General features: G+C 38.4%; 2 protein-coding genes across 2 annotated transcripts in view; one reads left to right on the plus strand and one right to left on the minus strand.

Moving 5' to 3' along the window:
- The window catches only part of LOC104471901 (centrosomal protein of 85 kDa-like), a gene marked incomplete at both ends in the record, with an annotated part of 67,086 nt that overhangs the window by 37,925 nt on the left and 11,194 nt on the right, over window positions 1–17,967 (plus strand). The gene's annotated exons all lie outside the window — the stretch shown is intronic.
- Window positions 2,483–2,790, minus strand: PLN (phospholamban). Its single transcript, XM_010087399.1, has one exon. It carries the CDS (start codon window positions 2,788–2,790, stop codon window positions 2,632–2,634), a length of 159 nt encoding a protein of 52 aa, XP_010085701.1. The 3' UTR covers window positions 2,483–2,631.

A 17,967-nucleotide genomic window follows, 5' to 3' on the forward strand; every position in this document is an offset into this window, starting at 1 on the left:
AAAAGTTTGTAATTTGGAGGCAGAGTAATACCGGATCGATTTTATCTGTTTGCCTGTCTTTATTGATTATCAATGTGTAAGATGAATTTAGCAAAAAGATATAGCCCTGGGTGGAGTGGAACAGAGAAATTAAAACTTAATCCAAGCTACATGCTGTGTTTGGAATTTTTATTATGGCTCATAAAAGTAGTGAAATTTTGATTACACATTCAAAAAAAAAATTAAGGTTGCTTATGTGTGCTAGTTGCTGAATGTAAATTTAAGTATGTGTAAGTGATCTGGACGTTGCAAAATAGGCTAGATTACTGTTGAAAACCAAAACAGAGTAAACAGAGGTATAAAGAATCAGAAAGCTGTGTGATGACTACGTCTTTTTCACATAACTTTAATAAGTGGATGATAGAATGAGTGCTTCTTTCTAAACAGGATTGTATTTATCTTATTTTTGCATTAATATATTTTCAATCAGTTGTTTTAATAAATAAAAACACAGTAGATGTTAGTATTAAAGCCCATATAAGTATACAAAGAAGAATGTGCTATGTACAAAAGATTTTATTTTTTAATCTCTGGGTTCAGTTGGCATGTAGTGATACTCAGGGCGATAGTATTTTTTCAGATCAGCAGAACCCTAAGACAGAAATGAACCATACAGTACCTGCAATTTATTTGCGTTGCTATAAAATAACAGTAGGGCTTCCAGTTTATTTATACCTTGGTTTGATTCTTGTTTATTTATTGTTTTAAAATAAATAATGGCTTTTCAGGAACATAAGAGGAAAGTGGTGGGTTTGTTTCTATGGGAGAGGGAGGTTTTAATTGTTTTAGCAATGCTTTACTTGACTTCTGTATGTTACTAGCTTGTGAAACCTATAATCCCAACGTGTCCTCAGAATGTATGTGTTGATAGTTTACTCGTAATACCATTTTTCTTCAGGAAGTTTTCAGTACTGTAAAACTGTTGTCTGTTTCCCGTTGAAGTCTTGCCAAAGCAAACTAAGACTGGAAACCCTATCCATCACAAAAAAACAGATTTAAAAAGAGAAGAAAGTGAGTTTAGATTTTTCTGTTTCCCACCTTTCTCCCCTCCCCACAAGTGCACTGTGTTTGCAGCTTTTCTTAAGAAGAAGGATTAATAGGGAAAGTGCACTTACTAAAATCTCACGCATTTGTGAGAGCAGTCAGAATGCCTGAAATGGAAATGGACATTTACATTGAAATTTCGAATCAGTAACCTGCATATACTAATTCACAACGGGGTAGGGGGGGGGGGTTGCCATTTTTATCAGTGCTTGCCCTAATCCTCATACAATAGCTAATTAATTTCCCCTAGTGATTAACTTTATTTCAGAGCCATGGTCTCACCATATCTATTTGCCAGATAGGAAGTGCACCACCACTGGACTTGCTTGTTTTCCATCAAATACAGAGTCTTTTCAAAGATTTCTACCGTTCCTGCTCAGCTGTTCATTGTCAACCTCTACTCATGGAATATTAAATCTTAAAGGCAGAATACAAGATTAAGATAAACTTGTTTTTATTTTTTTTCTATTCATCAATAGGATTGTTTACGTAGGGGGTATAGAAAGATATTTGTTTAAAAAAATGGATGTCTGTTTGACCTTTGTCTATTAACCATTGGCAAGTACCAAGTTTTCTGTGGTTTTAAACTAAGGAGATATATTACGTAAATTACAGCAGGCTATGATAAAGTTGTCTGAAGCCAAATATTAAGAACTCCTGAGAGTTATTTCTGAGTTGTGCCAATTGTCAGTTAAATGACTATGGAAAATTAAATCTTTGATACCAGTGTGGTAGTATGAATTTTTTTCTGCAAAACATAATGAAAAAACTTTGCAGATGTCACTTAATTCTTTAAGGATGTATATAGTGAAAAATACTGTGAATTCAGTTGCTTCCCACCCATCCAAGTTGATTGTGTATGTGTGTGTATATAGATATATCTCTCATATATAATTTTTATATATTAAAAATATATGATCCCTTAAATACAGAGAAAACCACATGTAAATTTTTATTTCTGTGTTAGAGATTTTTGGTTTGTTCTCGTATTCCCTTAAAAACCACTAAAACAATTTGAATGCCTTCAGTTGATAATGCAGAAATGCAACATCTTGAATTAAGCAGAACAGAAACTTTCCTAGATGTGCTGAGGGCTGTGTGCCTGTAGCTCCTCTTTGGGCGGACATGGGCCAAATTTGGAAACCCTCCAAGGGCTTAAGGATTTTCAGAGAAACCTAAAAATGCTCATGCCCCCAAAAACTGAGGTTGCTGTTTGTGTGATCTAGCTAAAACATCGAGGAACTTGTCAACTCCATGATGAAGAGCCGGTACTTTACCCCATTCAGAAAAGACGTCTCTTGGTTGAGACAGACAAATTAGGTCATGCACAGTTTTGTAACAACAGGCTCTAAACACTGTTCTGCACAGAAGTGTGTTTTTAATACATGTAGCAGGTAGTAAGAGGATAGTGCGATGGTCGGCATACAGCTCTAGTCCAAGCGCTAGCCCCTCTCGCAAGGGGATTCTTGCATTGGGAGTTGCAGGTGTAGGTGTCTCTTCCCTCTGGGATGACTTTCCTAGAGGACAGTGCAGAGAAGTGCTGGAACTTCAGAGGAGCATCACAATGATACAGATCAACAAGAGGCAAATTAAAATCAGGCAGAAATTCACAAAGAGCTCTTGGAGCCTTTGGCGTGCTTGTGGGTTGACCTCAATAGTTGAGGCTCTCCTCAGAGCAGCGCGGGTTATGTATTGGACCTTCTCCATGGCAACAAGAAAGCAGAGGGCGCAAATCAGAGGTTTTGGGAGTACAGGAAAGAAGAGAAGTTGTCAGGAACAGTGCAAAGTGCCTATTATCTTCTGTTTTTGTTTTAGGCAGCCTTTGTGGAGCTGGGAAAGCAGGAAAGTGAAGAGTTAGAAATGCAGAAATAAAGTGTTTTGATGAGTGTAAATGGAGATTACTTCAGGCTTTTTAGAGCTTTAAAACAAATAGATTGCCTTTACAGTGTTTTTACTTTAAAACAGGGTTTTTAGTTTTGTTTTTCAAGTTGTGATTTGTTCTGTACTGTGCTGCTTCTCTTCCTTGAGGCTACTGAGCAGCTACTTCTTAGTAATGGTGAGGAATTGTGAAATGGTAATTGTGGATATGTGGGATTTACTCAGATCTGTGAAAAGGCTGATTTCCCCCCCCCCCCCCACCTCCACTTTATTTGTTCAAGCACACATGAAAACCTGATGATGCGGCTAGTGTTGCAGACGGTTTGCCCAGATGTGGATATTACTCCTGGCTGTTATTGACCCAGGCAGATAATATGATTTGCTAGTACCTTATTTTGGAAGGGATGAAAAGAAATCTTGTTGAAACATTTCCATTCCAAGTAAAAATTCTTTATGGTGTGTATTTAAGTGCTAAAGTATCACTGCTATAGAGAATTTCAGCAGTATACTTCTCAACAGTCAAAACAGGGTAAGGACTACTTTTTTTGTTTTTATATGTGTAGGACCATGTGTTCAAAATTTATGTGCAAAGGCAGAGGACTGCTATGAGAAACAAAATAAAGCATGCTTTATCTCCTAAATGAGTGTTTTATTTCAAGTAACGGCAGATGGAAGCACAGGCTGTTACTTGTCTTAAAACTCCCAAATAAGTAGTTGTGGTGTAAAACCCTCCTGTACGAACTTCCATGGCAAGAGGCTGGCTTTCATATATGCTTGCTTTGCTTATAGCGAGCTGGATTCTGTAGGTGCTATCACAATGTGGAAAATTGATTTTCAAAATCATGATGATATATACAGCTCTCAAACTGTATTCCTAAAGCTGCACTTGCCTCTAAATGTTTTATGAATTTACACCCTGATCATATTTTTGACAGAAGGCCTCTCCCTGTCATAGCGTTTTTTTTTTGGGGGGGGCTGTGAATGGCATTTGTCTACTCGTGTGCTACATAAAGGAAAACCATTACTTAGATATCTGCTGCCCAAATTACATGATGATCCTGACTGAATCAGAGATATCTTGTTGTCCATATCTTGTTTTTAGATGTGGCTGAAATGGAAGAACCTTAAAATGAAACTGCAGCGTCTTTCAGACTCCTCTTTTTTGGTCTGTGTCAGGCTGTAAAGTCAAATGGTGCTGTAAGAACAGAATAGGTGTGCTTCCAGTGCCAGTGTTAAAAAGAGACTCTTAAAAGAAACCAGATTACACATGGACATTTTAATACCTTTAGAGGATTCCATCTCCTCCCAAAATTGAACTTCAGATTTTGTTATGATGTTTTGAGCTATAGCTGATCTTAACTTTATTGCGAACAAAACACACACCAGGAACTTACTTTCATAGCGACTATAATTTTTCAGCTTTGTTTGACTTTATGCTGTACCTGTTTTCTTCTATTTAAGCAGTTAAAGTGCTTGCCAAGTATATTCTGCTTAGCTCTTTGCTGGTCACTGTCTATTCCAAGTGCAGTAAAAGCAAGACACGTACAGGAATTCTCAAGTGACTTGGCTGAGGCACATTTGTTCTCCCAGCACAGGACAGGCTGGGGTGCATTAGGCTGCTTATCCCCTTCTAGACAAGGCATGGTAGTGAACTGCTCATGGATTTATGCTACTACGGAAAAAGTTTGTATAACTAGCTTGTGTGACTGACACTGCACAGAGAACAGTATTTCCTGAGGATGACTTTATCACAACTTGCTATGTCATTTTGTAACGCAAGGGGTGTGTAACCTGTGGTGTTTGGGCTGTATGTGACCTGCTACTGCAACGTATCTGTCTTCTTCCTGGCTGCCTGCAGGAGTGGAACAGCATGAGTTTTACCTGCATATATGCACAATAAGTCAATTTCTGTATAGAGCATTAGATATACTGCACATATGCAAGCAGCTGCACTGCTGTGTTGCTGCATATGTTTCACTTGCACAACTCACGGGGCAGGACCTGGGGCTTTGAAGTGCTTCTGTAAAAGGCAGTATTAGCTGGTTGGGTGTTGCAGATGCAAGGCCAGCATAGGTGAGGAGAGATGATGAGAGATTTCAGAGAGGGGAGAAAAATTCTTCTTCCCATTGGGTGAGGCATGTTGCTGAGGGAGCAAGCAATACGTCAGAAAGCTCAGTTGAGCTGTCACACTGTCATTAAGTGTTTGAACATACATGACCAGACAGGTGATACAAAAGGATCTTAAAAAAGGGTCGGTAGTGGATATTTAAAATGTATACCTTTTACAGCTATGAAACAGTGTAGAAAAGGGATGAGGAAAGGTCAAAATAGAGTAACTTGGTTTTCTTGATTTTTAGAAGCTCACATGGGCTTGGACATTTTTGAAACACCTACATGTGGTTCTACCTACTAAGCCTATGGGAGAAGTTTTCTTGTAAGCGAAGGAAACAAATTTTGTTTCTGTATTTCAACAAGTTTGTCTTTGCAAGTGCGTGGCTTCAACTAATAAACACATACCTTGGTTGTTAATCCTCCATGGCGCTGTCGCCCACCTAAAGTGTGCAGAAAGAGAAACAGATTCAGTAACACAGCTGCATATGGGTGGCTATCAAGGTCAAAATGGGCAGTCTGAAAAATAATTACACTGAAATGAAGGCTGATCGTTGCCACAGATAGTAGCTGTTCTCTGCTCTTTAGTCTCCTGCCTGTGTTTGACGTCAATATTAACAAGTATTATGCATGCACACACCACTTATTGAAAGGAAAGTGCAGCAAAAGGGTAAGCTATATTTGACATTTTTTTTTTTTTTGAAGTTGATCAGTGTTTCTCATGTATGACAAGATCAAGTATTGCACAAGACAAACTGCTGGCTGCATTGCTGCGTGGTTGTGTGTTTAATGCAGTGTTGTTAATGGACGTGAAAGGCTTGTCTTGTGCACAGCATGAATCAGCAGAAAGCAATCACGTGGCTGACCCCATATGTTACTACCTAGGGGATCCCCTACCCCCAGTTCCCTAGAATGAGTCGCCAATTGCCATTATTGCTTCCTTCTTCTCTGTGTTCACTGACATATGACTGTTTCCCTGTTTTGTATTAGGTTATTTTTATCTTTGTTCCTGGGTGTCCTTCACAATGAGAGGAGGTATGTGACCGAAGTGAAAACAGTGGGCCACGCTGGTTCCTGGTGCAACTGCATTGACTCCATTGAAGTCACACGGGCTAAATTTGGCTGCTTTGGAAATGCTGCAGCAATTTTAGACACAGCCTGTTTCCTGTCATACGTTTACTAAATGCAGCAGTGATATCAGTGGAATAGAAGAGGTCTGACATATTTGACTTGTTGGTGTCCCATACGACCAAGTATGCCTGAAAAGGCATTGTTAAAAAGTAATATTGCATAACAGCCTGTTGCATAGATTTTTATGATGAGTTGTCCCCAAAACTCAGTGATTTGGTTTTTCATCTATTGAAAATAAATGTCTTAATAACCATAAACATGGTGATGCAGAAGGTGGCATCAAGACATGTTTAGAACTGTTATCAAAAATTACCTGGCCTAAGAAATTCCTGTAGCTGTTGTGTGAGCAGTGTGATACTCCTAGGGAGGAAAAGGCATTACCTGCACATTCTAAGGAGGTAAGTTTAAAGATCTGTGTGATGGTGCCAAAGCAAAGAAGAACCTTGCATTCGGGACTAAATGCTGTGAGTTGAATTGAACCTGGAGCCCTTTGTCACCATTGTCAGTGGACTGTGTGGCTCCCAGAGGAGAAGACATTGCAGAGTTTTAAAGCTCTGCCTGTGCACAGCAGCTGCATTTGTTGTGTATGCATGCGTGCCATCTTCCCTGGCTGTTCTGTGTTAATGTATGTAACTTATTCCAAGTTGCACTGCTTTGTTTTGAACCCTGCTGTAAAATACCTCCTCGTTGGCGGTATGGAGTCACTGCAGTTGAGGCCTCTAAGTCTGAAAACTCTCCTTTATGAAAAAGGAGAGAAGTGAGGAATGAGGGGTGAGAAGGGAGTGAAGAAGGAAACAGTCTGAATTAACTCTAGAGACTCTAGAGGGTCTCACTACTGTAACTTCAGTTCAGTGAGTAAAAGCTTCCAACAATAAAACAGAAGTTCCTTACAGATTTTCAAGTACAGAAGTGGTTTATAAAGATATGTCATAATTTTTTATTTTATTCTTTTTTGAAAAGAACAAACAAATCTAGAGGTGACTTGCTGGAATTTACCCCAGCATCTGGATTTTGTATTTACCTACACTAGGGGTGCAGAATTATGTTGATTATTCGGACTTTAGGCTGAGAGTTGCACTAGGCAGTTGTGTTAGTGAATAAGAGTATTAAGGGTATTAACCATTTCAAAAGTTTGCAGAAAACAAAGTTAGTGGGTTTGGGGGCTTTGTGTTGTGTTTTGTTTTGGGTTGTTTTTTTTTTTTTTTTATTAAGACGGTGGCGTAGAAGAAGAAAGAAAAGGGCTGGAGGTCAAAAGCAAAGACTGGGATGGGTGAAGGCAAGAACGCAGACAATAGTGCAGAAGATGACATATTGAGGAAGTAAAGTAGAAGAAGAGAATGGGCAGAGGAAGGGAGTGGGCGTGTGAAAAAAAGCAAGGAATTGGGCAAGGGGAAAGAGAAAAGTGCAGCTGGAGTGCAATAAGTCACTTGAGAGCTAGAGACTGACTTGTGGCATATAATGTCATTTTTTCAATGCTATGCAGAAAATATTTCTTTGGGATAGGAGAAGCAGCAGCAAGTCAGCTCACTTTTTAGTTTGGGACATGCTGGTAATAGGAAAAACAAACTAATTTTGTCCTTTTTACTTTTTGGTTTAAAGTCTGTTTTGTATTGAAGTGTCAATACTTCCAACTGTTTGGGAGAGGACAGGGGGAGGCTCACACTTTAATTTAGATTTTTTTTTTCTCTCTTATTAGTTAATTCCTTTTACAGTCTTCCTTTTGGCTGCTTTTGATGTTCTCAGTGTTCTAAAAGCAAAATTGCCAGTAAGAGCCTTTATCTGTATTTCAAGTCCATGAGAAAGCAAAAGGTGCAGATACAAAGAAATGACACTGATGAGTAGTTGAACGCACCAGGCTTGGCATTTTGGTTTTTGGAAGTTACCTGCATACCTTGTGGATAACTGGGACTTTTATCTTGTGTGCTGGTCTGTTATAGTAGCCTGGGAGCTAATGCTTTGGGCTAGTTTTTAGCTCTGGGTTAAATTCCCTGCAACTGCTGCAAGTCAATGCAGTGGGATCTTGGGCAGGTGTTTCAGCCTCCATACTGATTGCCCTGATTAAAATAAGACATATATTAACTGTGTACTTTTTCCCATCTGTTGGTATGATTTTTCCTTTTACATAGCAGCTTGGTTTTAGGAAATGAACTCCTTCCTCCACTGCATGCACTGAGTACCTAACATATTACAGTTTCAAGTTGGTTTTCAGGTTCTGGTGGTTCATACGATATTACTTACTAATAGGAAATGGGGTAAGTGCAATTTGAACTGAAGTAAAAATTGAAACATATCTAGCATGTATAAAAGGTAGAAGTGGAAGAAGATATTGCAAGTTGTATTTTTAACCTTTTAGCAGCTCAGGGGACAATGAGATCGCCTTGAGTAAAAGAAGAATATAGTAGATAAATTCAGCTTCTGAGAAGTAACTTAATGCCTGGAAAGTCCTCTTAAGCCATTTATCAATCTCTAGAAAGCAAAAGCAGCATTCCAGTTCTAAAGTGTCTTGTAGTTCAGGGAATATAACACTTCTCTCTTGTGGGATTTTTTGTTTCTCCAGTTGGGGTGCTTTTCTAGTCCTATATCAAATTATTCTTAAAGCAAATAAGAAGCTGCTCTTGTAGCTGCGTAGGTGTATCCCATACATTTTTGTTTGATGGTCTGAAAAAACCAGTGAAAATCGGATTTACGCAATCTGATTACAAACTGACTTTACTGAGTTTCATATTATACAATGAATACACTATATTCCTAACCTCTTCAGAGGATGAGAAATAAATGCAACTTTTTAAAATAAATGTGGTGTATACATAAATCTGAATCTAAGTACAAATAACATTGCTGTCTTGACAAATGAGTGGCAAAAACCCAGAAGACTTATTTGCTGTAAGTTAAATACAGTTATTTCACATCTGATTCATAACATTTGTCACCTGTTACGAAGCTCATGCTTTTGTTATGACTGTTGGTTGTTGTTAGTCAGGGTTTGTATGTCTGTGGTATGGGATGTTATCAGTGTGAAATTTTTAAATTTAACTTAAAAGCTGAGCCACTCTGTCATCTATTCTAAATTACCTAACTCTGTGACAGGATAGAATTCAGTTTAAGAGGCATCTAAACTGCTGTGGCTACGGATGCATTCCAGTAAAGAGCTGCCTACATCGGTGACGTTTCTGTGTGTATATTCAATCTGTGTGTATATGCATAAACCCTGTATTTTTAAAGGTGCATGTATGCAGTGTATGTGTTAGGAGAGATAGATTCTCTGCATGGTAGAATAAACCCCAACTCCTCTCTTCACTTGAAAATATATTTTATGTAACTTTACCCTTGAAAAAAAAAAAAATCTGTCTTCCTGCCTCTTGGAATCTTTTTGCTCGTCGTAGGCATTGGTTTGAAGTCACTGGAAGGTCTGAAGTGCTGCTTCTGCCTGCTGGAAACAGCTTCTAGAAAACTTCATAACAGATTGTTTGCCTTAGTAGTAACAGGATGTCCAGGCACTTCCAGTACTTGTTTGTTCAGGACTGGCACAAGGCTGCTGAGCACAAAATCAAGCACCGGCATGTATTCTTGCCTGATGCCTACCAGTCAGTAAAAGGAAAAGGAATTAGGTGTGCTTGTTTGGTAACAGGGAAAACACACCTCACAAAATTAAGGTCTATATCAAGTCTGCCTTTAGAAAAGGCAGAAGCTTAAGCAGACATAAGTACTAAGATGTGAATTGATGGAAGGGGGGGACACGATTATGAAGAGGAGAAATTCTTTAGAGAATCAGTCATATTTATTTAAAAAATGTTTGTATCTCTAAATATTAAAATGTCCTTTATGTGACATGTTTCTGTTGGAGATTCACTCTTTTGTTTGCAGTGATTCTAAAGCTAGGGTTGTATTTTGTTGTACAGTGTGTATGCGCTTCCCTTAGTTGAAAGTAAGTGGATTACTTTCTGCATTCAAAACTCGGTTCATGATGTTACAATCCTTGCTAAATTATTTATCTGTTCTTCGAAGTATTCTAGGCAGTCTGGCAGTTACAATGACCAGCAGGAGAAAATAGACCTTTAAAGGAATTCACAGCTATATGAAAAATATAAACTAAAATACTATATGAATTCTGTAGCTTGAACTGCAGTTTGAATAACATAGTATAATTTCACTTCTAGTATGCTATAAATGGCTTAAATTTTTAAATTAAGGGTACTTTTTTATCATAAGCAAAAAAAGGTTTGCTTTTTCCTTGTGTTAGATCAGAAGAATGCTTTTCTGAGTTAAATGCTGAAAAAGCTGGGCTGTGGATAAGCAGCTTTGGGGGAAACAAAAGTGCCTCTACAAAACTTTAAGTGAATTACTGTCTCTGTGGATTTAGTATTAAAAACCAAAACCAAAACAAAATGTATTAAACTTAAAAGAAGAGACAAAGGTCTGAGGAAAATGATGAAAGCTTCTCACCTCCTGGTGTAATGCCACCTGTATAAATCATCTCACCAAGGACAGCTAGTGTCCCACCAGCATGTAGAGAAGTCTGTTGCCTTTATTGTCCCTAAAATATGTCCCCCACAGCATTTTATTTTTGACTCGGAGCTGTAATGCCTACATTTCCATATTTTTAATATATAGTTATAACCAGCTGTTAATTTGAGTAGAGGAGTTTTTGTAGAAAACTGCAACTACAGTGCCTTGCTGTAAGAACTAAAAGCATAAAAGATGAGAGGTTCCTTACCTCTGGTGTGACTGTTAGTGAAGCACGCAGGAGCCTGCTCGGGGCTGTGGGAAGTGTCTGTAGATCTCTGGCAACTTGTCTGAGTCTGTGACTAAGTTGTGGGAACAATTGAAGTAGGTTGAGGGGGAAAAAAATAACAAAAGTTTCAGAGGCAGGACTCCCGGTGTCATTCAGCAGCTTGCAAGTTGTGATTGGTCCCATTTCTGCCTTCTGACACAGGCAGTTGCTCCTCTAAACTTGTTCACAGCAGTAATATATTAAACAGGGGCAACAGCTTTCCTCTGTGAAGGGAACTGTGTGCCAGGGAGACCACCTGCACAGGCACAGGACGAAGGAATCTGGAAAGTGGCATGCTTCCATGGGGTAGCAAAGGGGGTTGCTTGCTTACAGCCAGCTTTTCCTTAAACAAGAACTTAAATGGGAATTTGTTCAGGGAGCTGTTTTGGATGTGTTACTTTTGCTACAGCAATGTCTCTTCATCATAAGAAAACATGAATGTCTAGTATATGGGTGATCACATTTCATATGGGCTTTTGACTTAGAATTATTTCCTTTTGTACAAGAGGTTTCTTAAACTATACTTTCAGTTTTGATAGTTCAGTTACACAGCTAGTATTCACTTTATATTGTAGGCTGTGTGTTGTCCAATATCGTCTTTCTTCTGACAGTGCTTGAACTGAAGTAATTTCTCTCTGTTTCAAGTCTCTTCCAATCTTTCAAGTTCATTTGTGGGTTAAAGGATTTTTTTTCAAAATAAAATCTAGCATATAGAAGTTAATCTCCAAAATGTATCATTCCTATATAATTTTTCTTTTAAAAAATGCCCCTCCCCGCTTCCCACCCCTTTCCTTTTTTTTTTTTTTGGTGGCTGGCACCTCTCCAAGTGATTTTTTTTTTGAGAACCCATTCTGTTTGTTTGGACAGGAGTACCAGGTGGATGCTACTTTGCCAGTTGTCTTATATATATTATACTGTGTTGGGAAGTGACAAATGAGACCACAGTGCATATGTGGAGTAAGTTTCATGCATCTGGGAAGTGGAGGATTTAGTTGATGTGAAAGGACTGAACTGTTGAGTGTGTGGGCATCCAGCATCAGGCTTTGTATGTGGATGCAACTGACAGCATGTGCCTTTTCCTGATTTGGAAATTGAAGGCAAAAATACAGAGGCTTAGCCTAACTCTGAACACTTACAGATTCAGTTTTGGCAATAATTGTTTAGCTTAGATTAGTGCTTATCTTTGAACAGGAAACCAGACATGGTGGGGTTTTTTTTGTTTAGCTTATTTATTTTCATTCCCTGTAAGCTCTACTGTGATAGATGCTGCAAACCACAGACAAAAAGACCTTGGAGGTGATGTACCATTTTGTTTCAAGTTGAACTCTTATTTTTATTTTTGTAAATAAGATTTAACTCTTCTGCAAAATTGTTTATAACATAGTTGAAGGTAGAAACTCAGTTTTAATATAATAAATCTCTCTGCTTTCTATTATCCTTTGATATCAAACCCAAGAAATTTAGGGTCACATATTTCACTTGAAAGTTAATTGAATATCTCCACAGTGAGGAGTGGTAGTTCTTTACCACTGCAGAGGGTTTCATAATTTACTTATAATGGCATTATTAACATTGCAAGTCTCTCACAGCCAAACAGACTGTGTTTGGCCTTTTTATAAGGGAAGTTTCATGTTCTATCGCATGCTGTCATCCAGCAAAAGTACTACTAACATTGCATTGTTTGTTTTTTGTAAGATGTAATATGAAACTTGTGCTATTGTTATTCACCTCTGTACTTTGTTATTGAAGTCCAACACCCAGCACTGCAGTAGCTGCGATGCCAGTTCCTCCCTTTTACCAAGTCACTGTAAAATGATCATGTTATTTAGCTACTCTACCCCAAATTTCAGCTTTTTTTGTTAGTGAGCTGGACCTAATCATCACTGTGGATGTTTTTTAGAAATTAGATGCCTTAAAAGAATGCTGATTTTGTTTGTGAGCTGCTGACACAGTCATAGCTTAGTCTTCTTTTTAAAGAATGATACTTAAATTGTGCAAGGTAAGGCATTAATAAAGATAGTATATTATGATAAATACAGTGCATGCCTTCTGTAGATTTCTAACTTGGATAAGAATCACATGGATGTTGTGGGTTTTGTATTGATGATGTTTCTCTGACAACAGGCTTGTTTGGGTAGCCTCTCTGGAGAATGTTTTTGTAGTTCAGTTTAGTATCGTTCCCTTGTGTAACTCACAGGGATTTTGGTGGGGTTCTGAGGCAGATGCCACTGCTCACGGGACGTCAGTCTGACAGGTACAGACTGTATATATGGGCACATCATTGTACTGTTTGATTCACCCCTGGGTGAACAGGTCCAGACACCCATGGATATCAGAAAGGAAAAGCTTTAAAAAAGGAATCTGTGTTGGAAGTTCTGGTCTGCTTTATTTTGTTCTGGGGAACAAAAATGTGCAGCTGTTGCTTGCTTGACCTTAAATGGAGATGATCTGGGCTTTCTCCAGTGGGACTAGAAATCTGCCACCAGAGCATGTTTCTTTTCAGAAATTTATTTAGAGATCCGGTTGATGTTTGGGATAATGTCCAAAAAGAGATGTGTTATAATTCAGCATACCAGCTCCTTTATTTAAATAACAATAAGACTTTTATTCATATTGGCAATAATTTCCTGGACGATTTTTGCTGTTTGTGTGCTAGTTTTTAAAATTCCATCTGTAGACACTGGCCACCTGTATAACCTGTATAAAAAGTTCAATATGTCAGTATCTGGTCTGTTGATACTCCATGACTCTGCACAGAAATGAGCCATAACCCAAGCCCAATTATTTAAAATACACGAGTAAAGCAGTTCAGCAGTAAGTCTGAATACTCAGGTTAGTCTGTTCTTTCATCATGCTGCTCCAGTTTTCCCTCATACTGCAAGGGTACCTTTACAGTGTCGCCCTGCTAAGGTTCTTGTGTTGCACATGTTTGGTTTAAAACTAAAGTGAAGAGACAGGAGAAGCGGATGCTCCCACAGATGTGCACTGGTTTGTGTGTGTAGGTGGGTCAGAATAGCCGATTTTTTGGTACTGAAGAATGAGAGCTTTCCTTTTTGTAACCAGTATTTTTCTAGCCTGTTTCTGAGACGTTTCCTGCAGCGTAATTGCTTGTAGCCATTCAGGTATCAGCAAATGTGGCTTATGAGACACTTTTTGATGATCTCTGCTAAGGGAAAGGACCCAGCTAATGTATTGTTCAGTTACATCTGTACTGCAGGTCTAATACAGCCTAAAGGGAGGACGGGAGTTTTTTCTTCCTTCTAAAAAGATGGGAAAAGCAATATTTTCAGCTGGTGTGAACAACATTCCAGATTTACACCAAGTAAGGAGATAGTAACATTTTTTTTTTTTTATGCCTTTGAGTTTTCTTGCTTGAATTTGATAGATTTATGATAAATATGTTTGTAGGTTTTACCTCACACCTCCTTTAACGCTTATCTGACTTAAGTGATTCTCACATCTGGAACCTCTGTGTTTTTTGGATATATGTGGATGAAATTGCCTTTCTGAGGCTGCAGATTTTCCCCGCTTCTATAGTGAGACCTATGGTCTCTGTTAGCGTTATAGGGAACAGCTCTGCTGAGAAATCCAGTCTTTGCGTCATGTTATTCTCCTCTGGGACAAGAAGTGTTTACTTTTCCTAAACATTGGACAGTCATTTAATTAGTTTGTTTTTTACATTTTGTTCTTCATTATAAGCAAGGTGAACTTACTTTTTGAAGATGCAACTTGTGAAGCATACCATGGCAAAGTAATTAAAAAAACTGCACAAAAGAAATCAACAGAAAACTACACAACTTGGGCTGAAATACTTCTCATTTTGGAAATGCTGAAGGCTCTAGCAGGACTAGTCCTCTGATTTGTTACTAACCAAAGACATTTTTGGAAAGGTCAGCTTGAATGTTTTCATTTCAGTTGCTCTTTCTGGCATGAACTTTTAACCCTTAAAGCAGATCCCAGGGCTCAGAATTGTATAGTGCCTGTTTATTGTCTTTAGCGCTTTGACCCAACATTAGAAGAGAAATAGGGGAACAAGAAATTTTGCCTGGCTCTTGCTCTGAAAATCCACAGTGGCCTTCCTCTTCCCATACGCCCATAGGGAGTGCTTATTTCACTTGGAGGCAACAGAGTTAGCACAGACTTGACCCATGTAGGTTTTTTATTTTGCAACAAAATATTGACAGCACAAAAAGCCATGCTCTTTAAAACACCTGGTTGCTTTCATATCAATGAAGTGTACTTTTTTCCTAGATTAATGAAGGTCAATTAATTGAATAGTAGCAATTAATTGCAGTGATGCTAAGTGTCTTCAAAATAGCAACATGATACAAAATAGGAAGTTTGGTGATCTTCACTACAGTGGAAGGTTTTTTTATTTCTATGAAATGCCAGGGAGAACTGTATTTTGGTGTTTACTGGTGTCCTCAATTGGTTAAGCTGAACAATGTGTTTTAGGTGGTGTGCTGAGATCTTTATACCTAAGAAACTGTGTTGAGTGTCTTTGAGATAAACTGTTCTAGGAAGCACAGAGATTAGTTGTGTTATTTGACATGTTATGAGTGATGGATGAACGGTGAGACAAAGGCATATGAAGGAGAGATAAAGTTGGAAGACTATGTTCCAGTTGCCAAGTGGTGGTGCTGGATTATCTCCACTTAAACAGTAACTGCAGAATGGACGAGAAACGATTGGGGTTTAGATTCAGCTGCTGCCTATCTTCAGCTGAAGGTTGTCCTAACAGAAATGCATAAACATTACCCAAATGATGAACACGTTAGCAGCGCCTAGGAGCTGAAGGGTTCTCGCGCGCAGAGTATTGCAGTGACCACCCTCATGTAGTGTGGAGGGGGAGCTTGTAGACCAGTGGCCTCGACATCTTGCTTTTGTGGAGTCTTTATTCAGATCGAGATGGTGAATCACGTAGGTCAGGCGTTTTTAAAGGGTTTTCAGGCTAATTTTCAGTTGGTCCTACTTTGAGATGTGCATATGGGAAATGTGAACCAGAAACACCTTGCTTTCTCTTGGTTGGTGTTGCAGCGTGGCATCTTTCTTATTTCTTCTGCCCGTTGCCCTGCCTTTTTTTTTTCCTTCTTCTTCTATAAGACTAGCATAATTCCCATGGTGAATGTCAGCTGTCTGTCACTTCCTTTCTTTCTTACATGGAATTACTATCTAAAACACTATGGTATTTTACTTTACTTCATCAGAAATCACTGAAGTTTATTTAAACAGCAGAATGTCTTTTCCCTCTTCAGAAATGAATTGTTGTTTCACAATTATGTATGCAGGCAAAAAATCTTTATTTTAAAAATAAAATTTTGTTTTGTTCCTAGCACCTCAGAAAACTAATATCCTAAACTCTGTTATTTGAGAACTTGAGGTACAAAACTTTTTATTTTTCTTTATTCTGTTGTAGACTGTGCCAAGATAAAACTGTTGCTCTACTCCTCTGGTTCAGACCATCTCTGAGTAGCAAGAACAGGTTTCCCACTCCTGCAAATATTTTCTGACTATGTATTTTGTTACGGGCAGCTGCTTTGTCATGGAAGTTGTGTTGTCACTCACTGGAGTGTGAAAACTTTGTCATGTATAGTCTCACGTGTCCTTTTGTCTGTAGCTGCCTGGCCACTGAGATGATGTGAAGGAGAGCTTTTCTTCCTCTTTTCATGACTTCCATCTTACAGAAGAAATTATTTGTGTTCCTCTTTTTGTGACCTCTATTAAGAGTTAATTGGTCCTGGGGTTTTGATATACAGTCCTTTGTATCAGATGGTTATATGAGTATTTGGTGTAAAAGTAGTATTGACATCTCTGTGAATGAGAAAATGAAAACAAAGGCAGTTCATTCTGAAACATGAACTTAATCACCTTCTAGATGAGCCTCCTTCTGTGTTAAAGTACGGTTGCCTAATTCATGTTATATTGGATTACTCTAGTAGTAGTTTTAAAAGAAAGATAGAATGTATCTTTATAGTTCTTTTTTCCTTGCAATAAACTGCAACATTTAAATTAAATTTGAAACTCTTCAGATTGCAGTAACTCCTGTGTAGGTTAAGTATACACATTAAGGATATACCCTTTTACTTGATTCATTTAATGTGGTAGCTACCACTGTGAACAGAGTATGAGCATACTTGATAAGGGGAAGGGAATGGAAAAAGGGGACATTTCAGTGTAAAAAGGGTCTTCAAATATGCTTATAGGGTTATATAGTTGGAAAACACACCTGCTTGAATATTCAGTGTGAGTGTTTCAGTATGGCTGATTCAGCATGGAGAACTACAAAGCAAAGTATGGAGCATCTCTTAAGTTCCCTACAGACCACCTGAGCTTCCTGGTGCTTCTTTCCATATGGTAGCTTTTGCACATTTCCAGTCATCTAAAATACCTTAGTAATGACAGTGCAGAAAGGGGAATTGAGAATTAGAAGGTGTTTTGAATTTGAGTAGTGGATAGAGTACAGCTTAATGGAAGTAGCGGTGGACTGGAATTTGGAAAATTATTCTTTTGAGTCTCATCCACGTTTCCAGATTTTCATGTGTTTTTTTTTTTTTTTTCAAAGACTGTAAGGAAGCTGTTTTGAGCTTCAGTCACAGAGAAACCAGGTAAAGATGTGTATATACAGCTTTGAACTCGATGTTTTTGAATGAGCTTTTAGTTATTTCCAAATGTTTGGTATTCTTGATGCACTGTTAATGTACTAGTAAGGGTTTGCTGCAGATGCTTCACTTCTACTGAAGTGGCTTATCACTGCGCTGAGGATCATTTTGCCCTCTCATTCTCTCAGTATTGGACCCAAATGGGAGTCTCCAGCTGGGTCATCAGGAGACCTGCCTATGTCTGTGACATTTTCCAGCATGATGAAAAGTGGGTTCAGATCCTCTTGAACAGAAGGTGCAGCTACATCTCCATTTTGGCTTGAAGGATGTTCTGGATGGATAAGACCTTGTTTTTCTTTTTAATTCAATCAAAAACTTTATTCAACACATATTTTT

The sequence above is a fragment of the Pterocles gutturalis genome, unplaced genomic scaffold (genome assembly GCF_000699245.1).
Source record: "Pterocles gutturalis isolate BGI_N339 unplaced genomic scaffold, ASM69924v1 scaffold8361, whole genome shotgun sequence".
In the NCBI taxonomy this organism is placed as follows: domain Eukaryota; kingdom Metazoa; phylum Chordata; class Aves; order Pterocliformes; family Pteroclidae; genus Pterocles; species Pterocles gutturalis.

Excerpts from the sequence above, each read along its gene's own strand:
- PLN (XM_010087399.1), bottom strand. The coding sequence starts at position 2,790 with ATGGAGAAGGTCCAATACATAACCCGCGCTGCTCTGAGGAGAGCCTCA.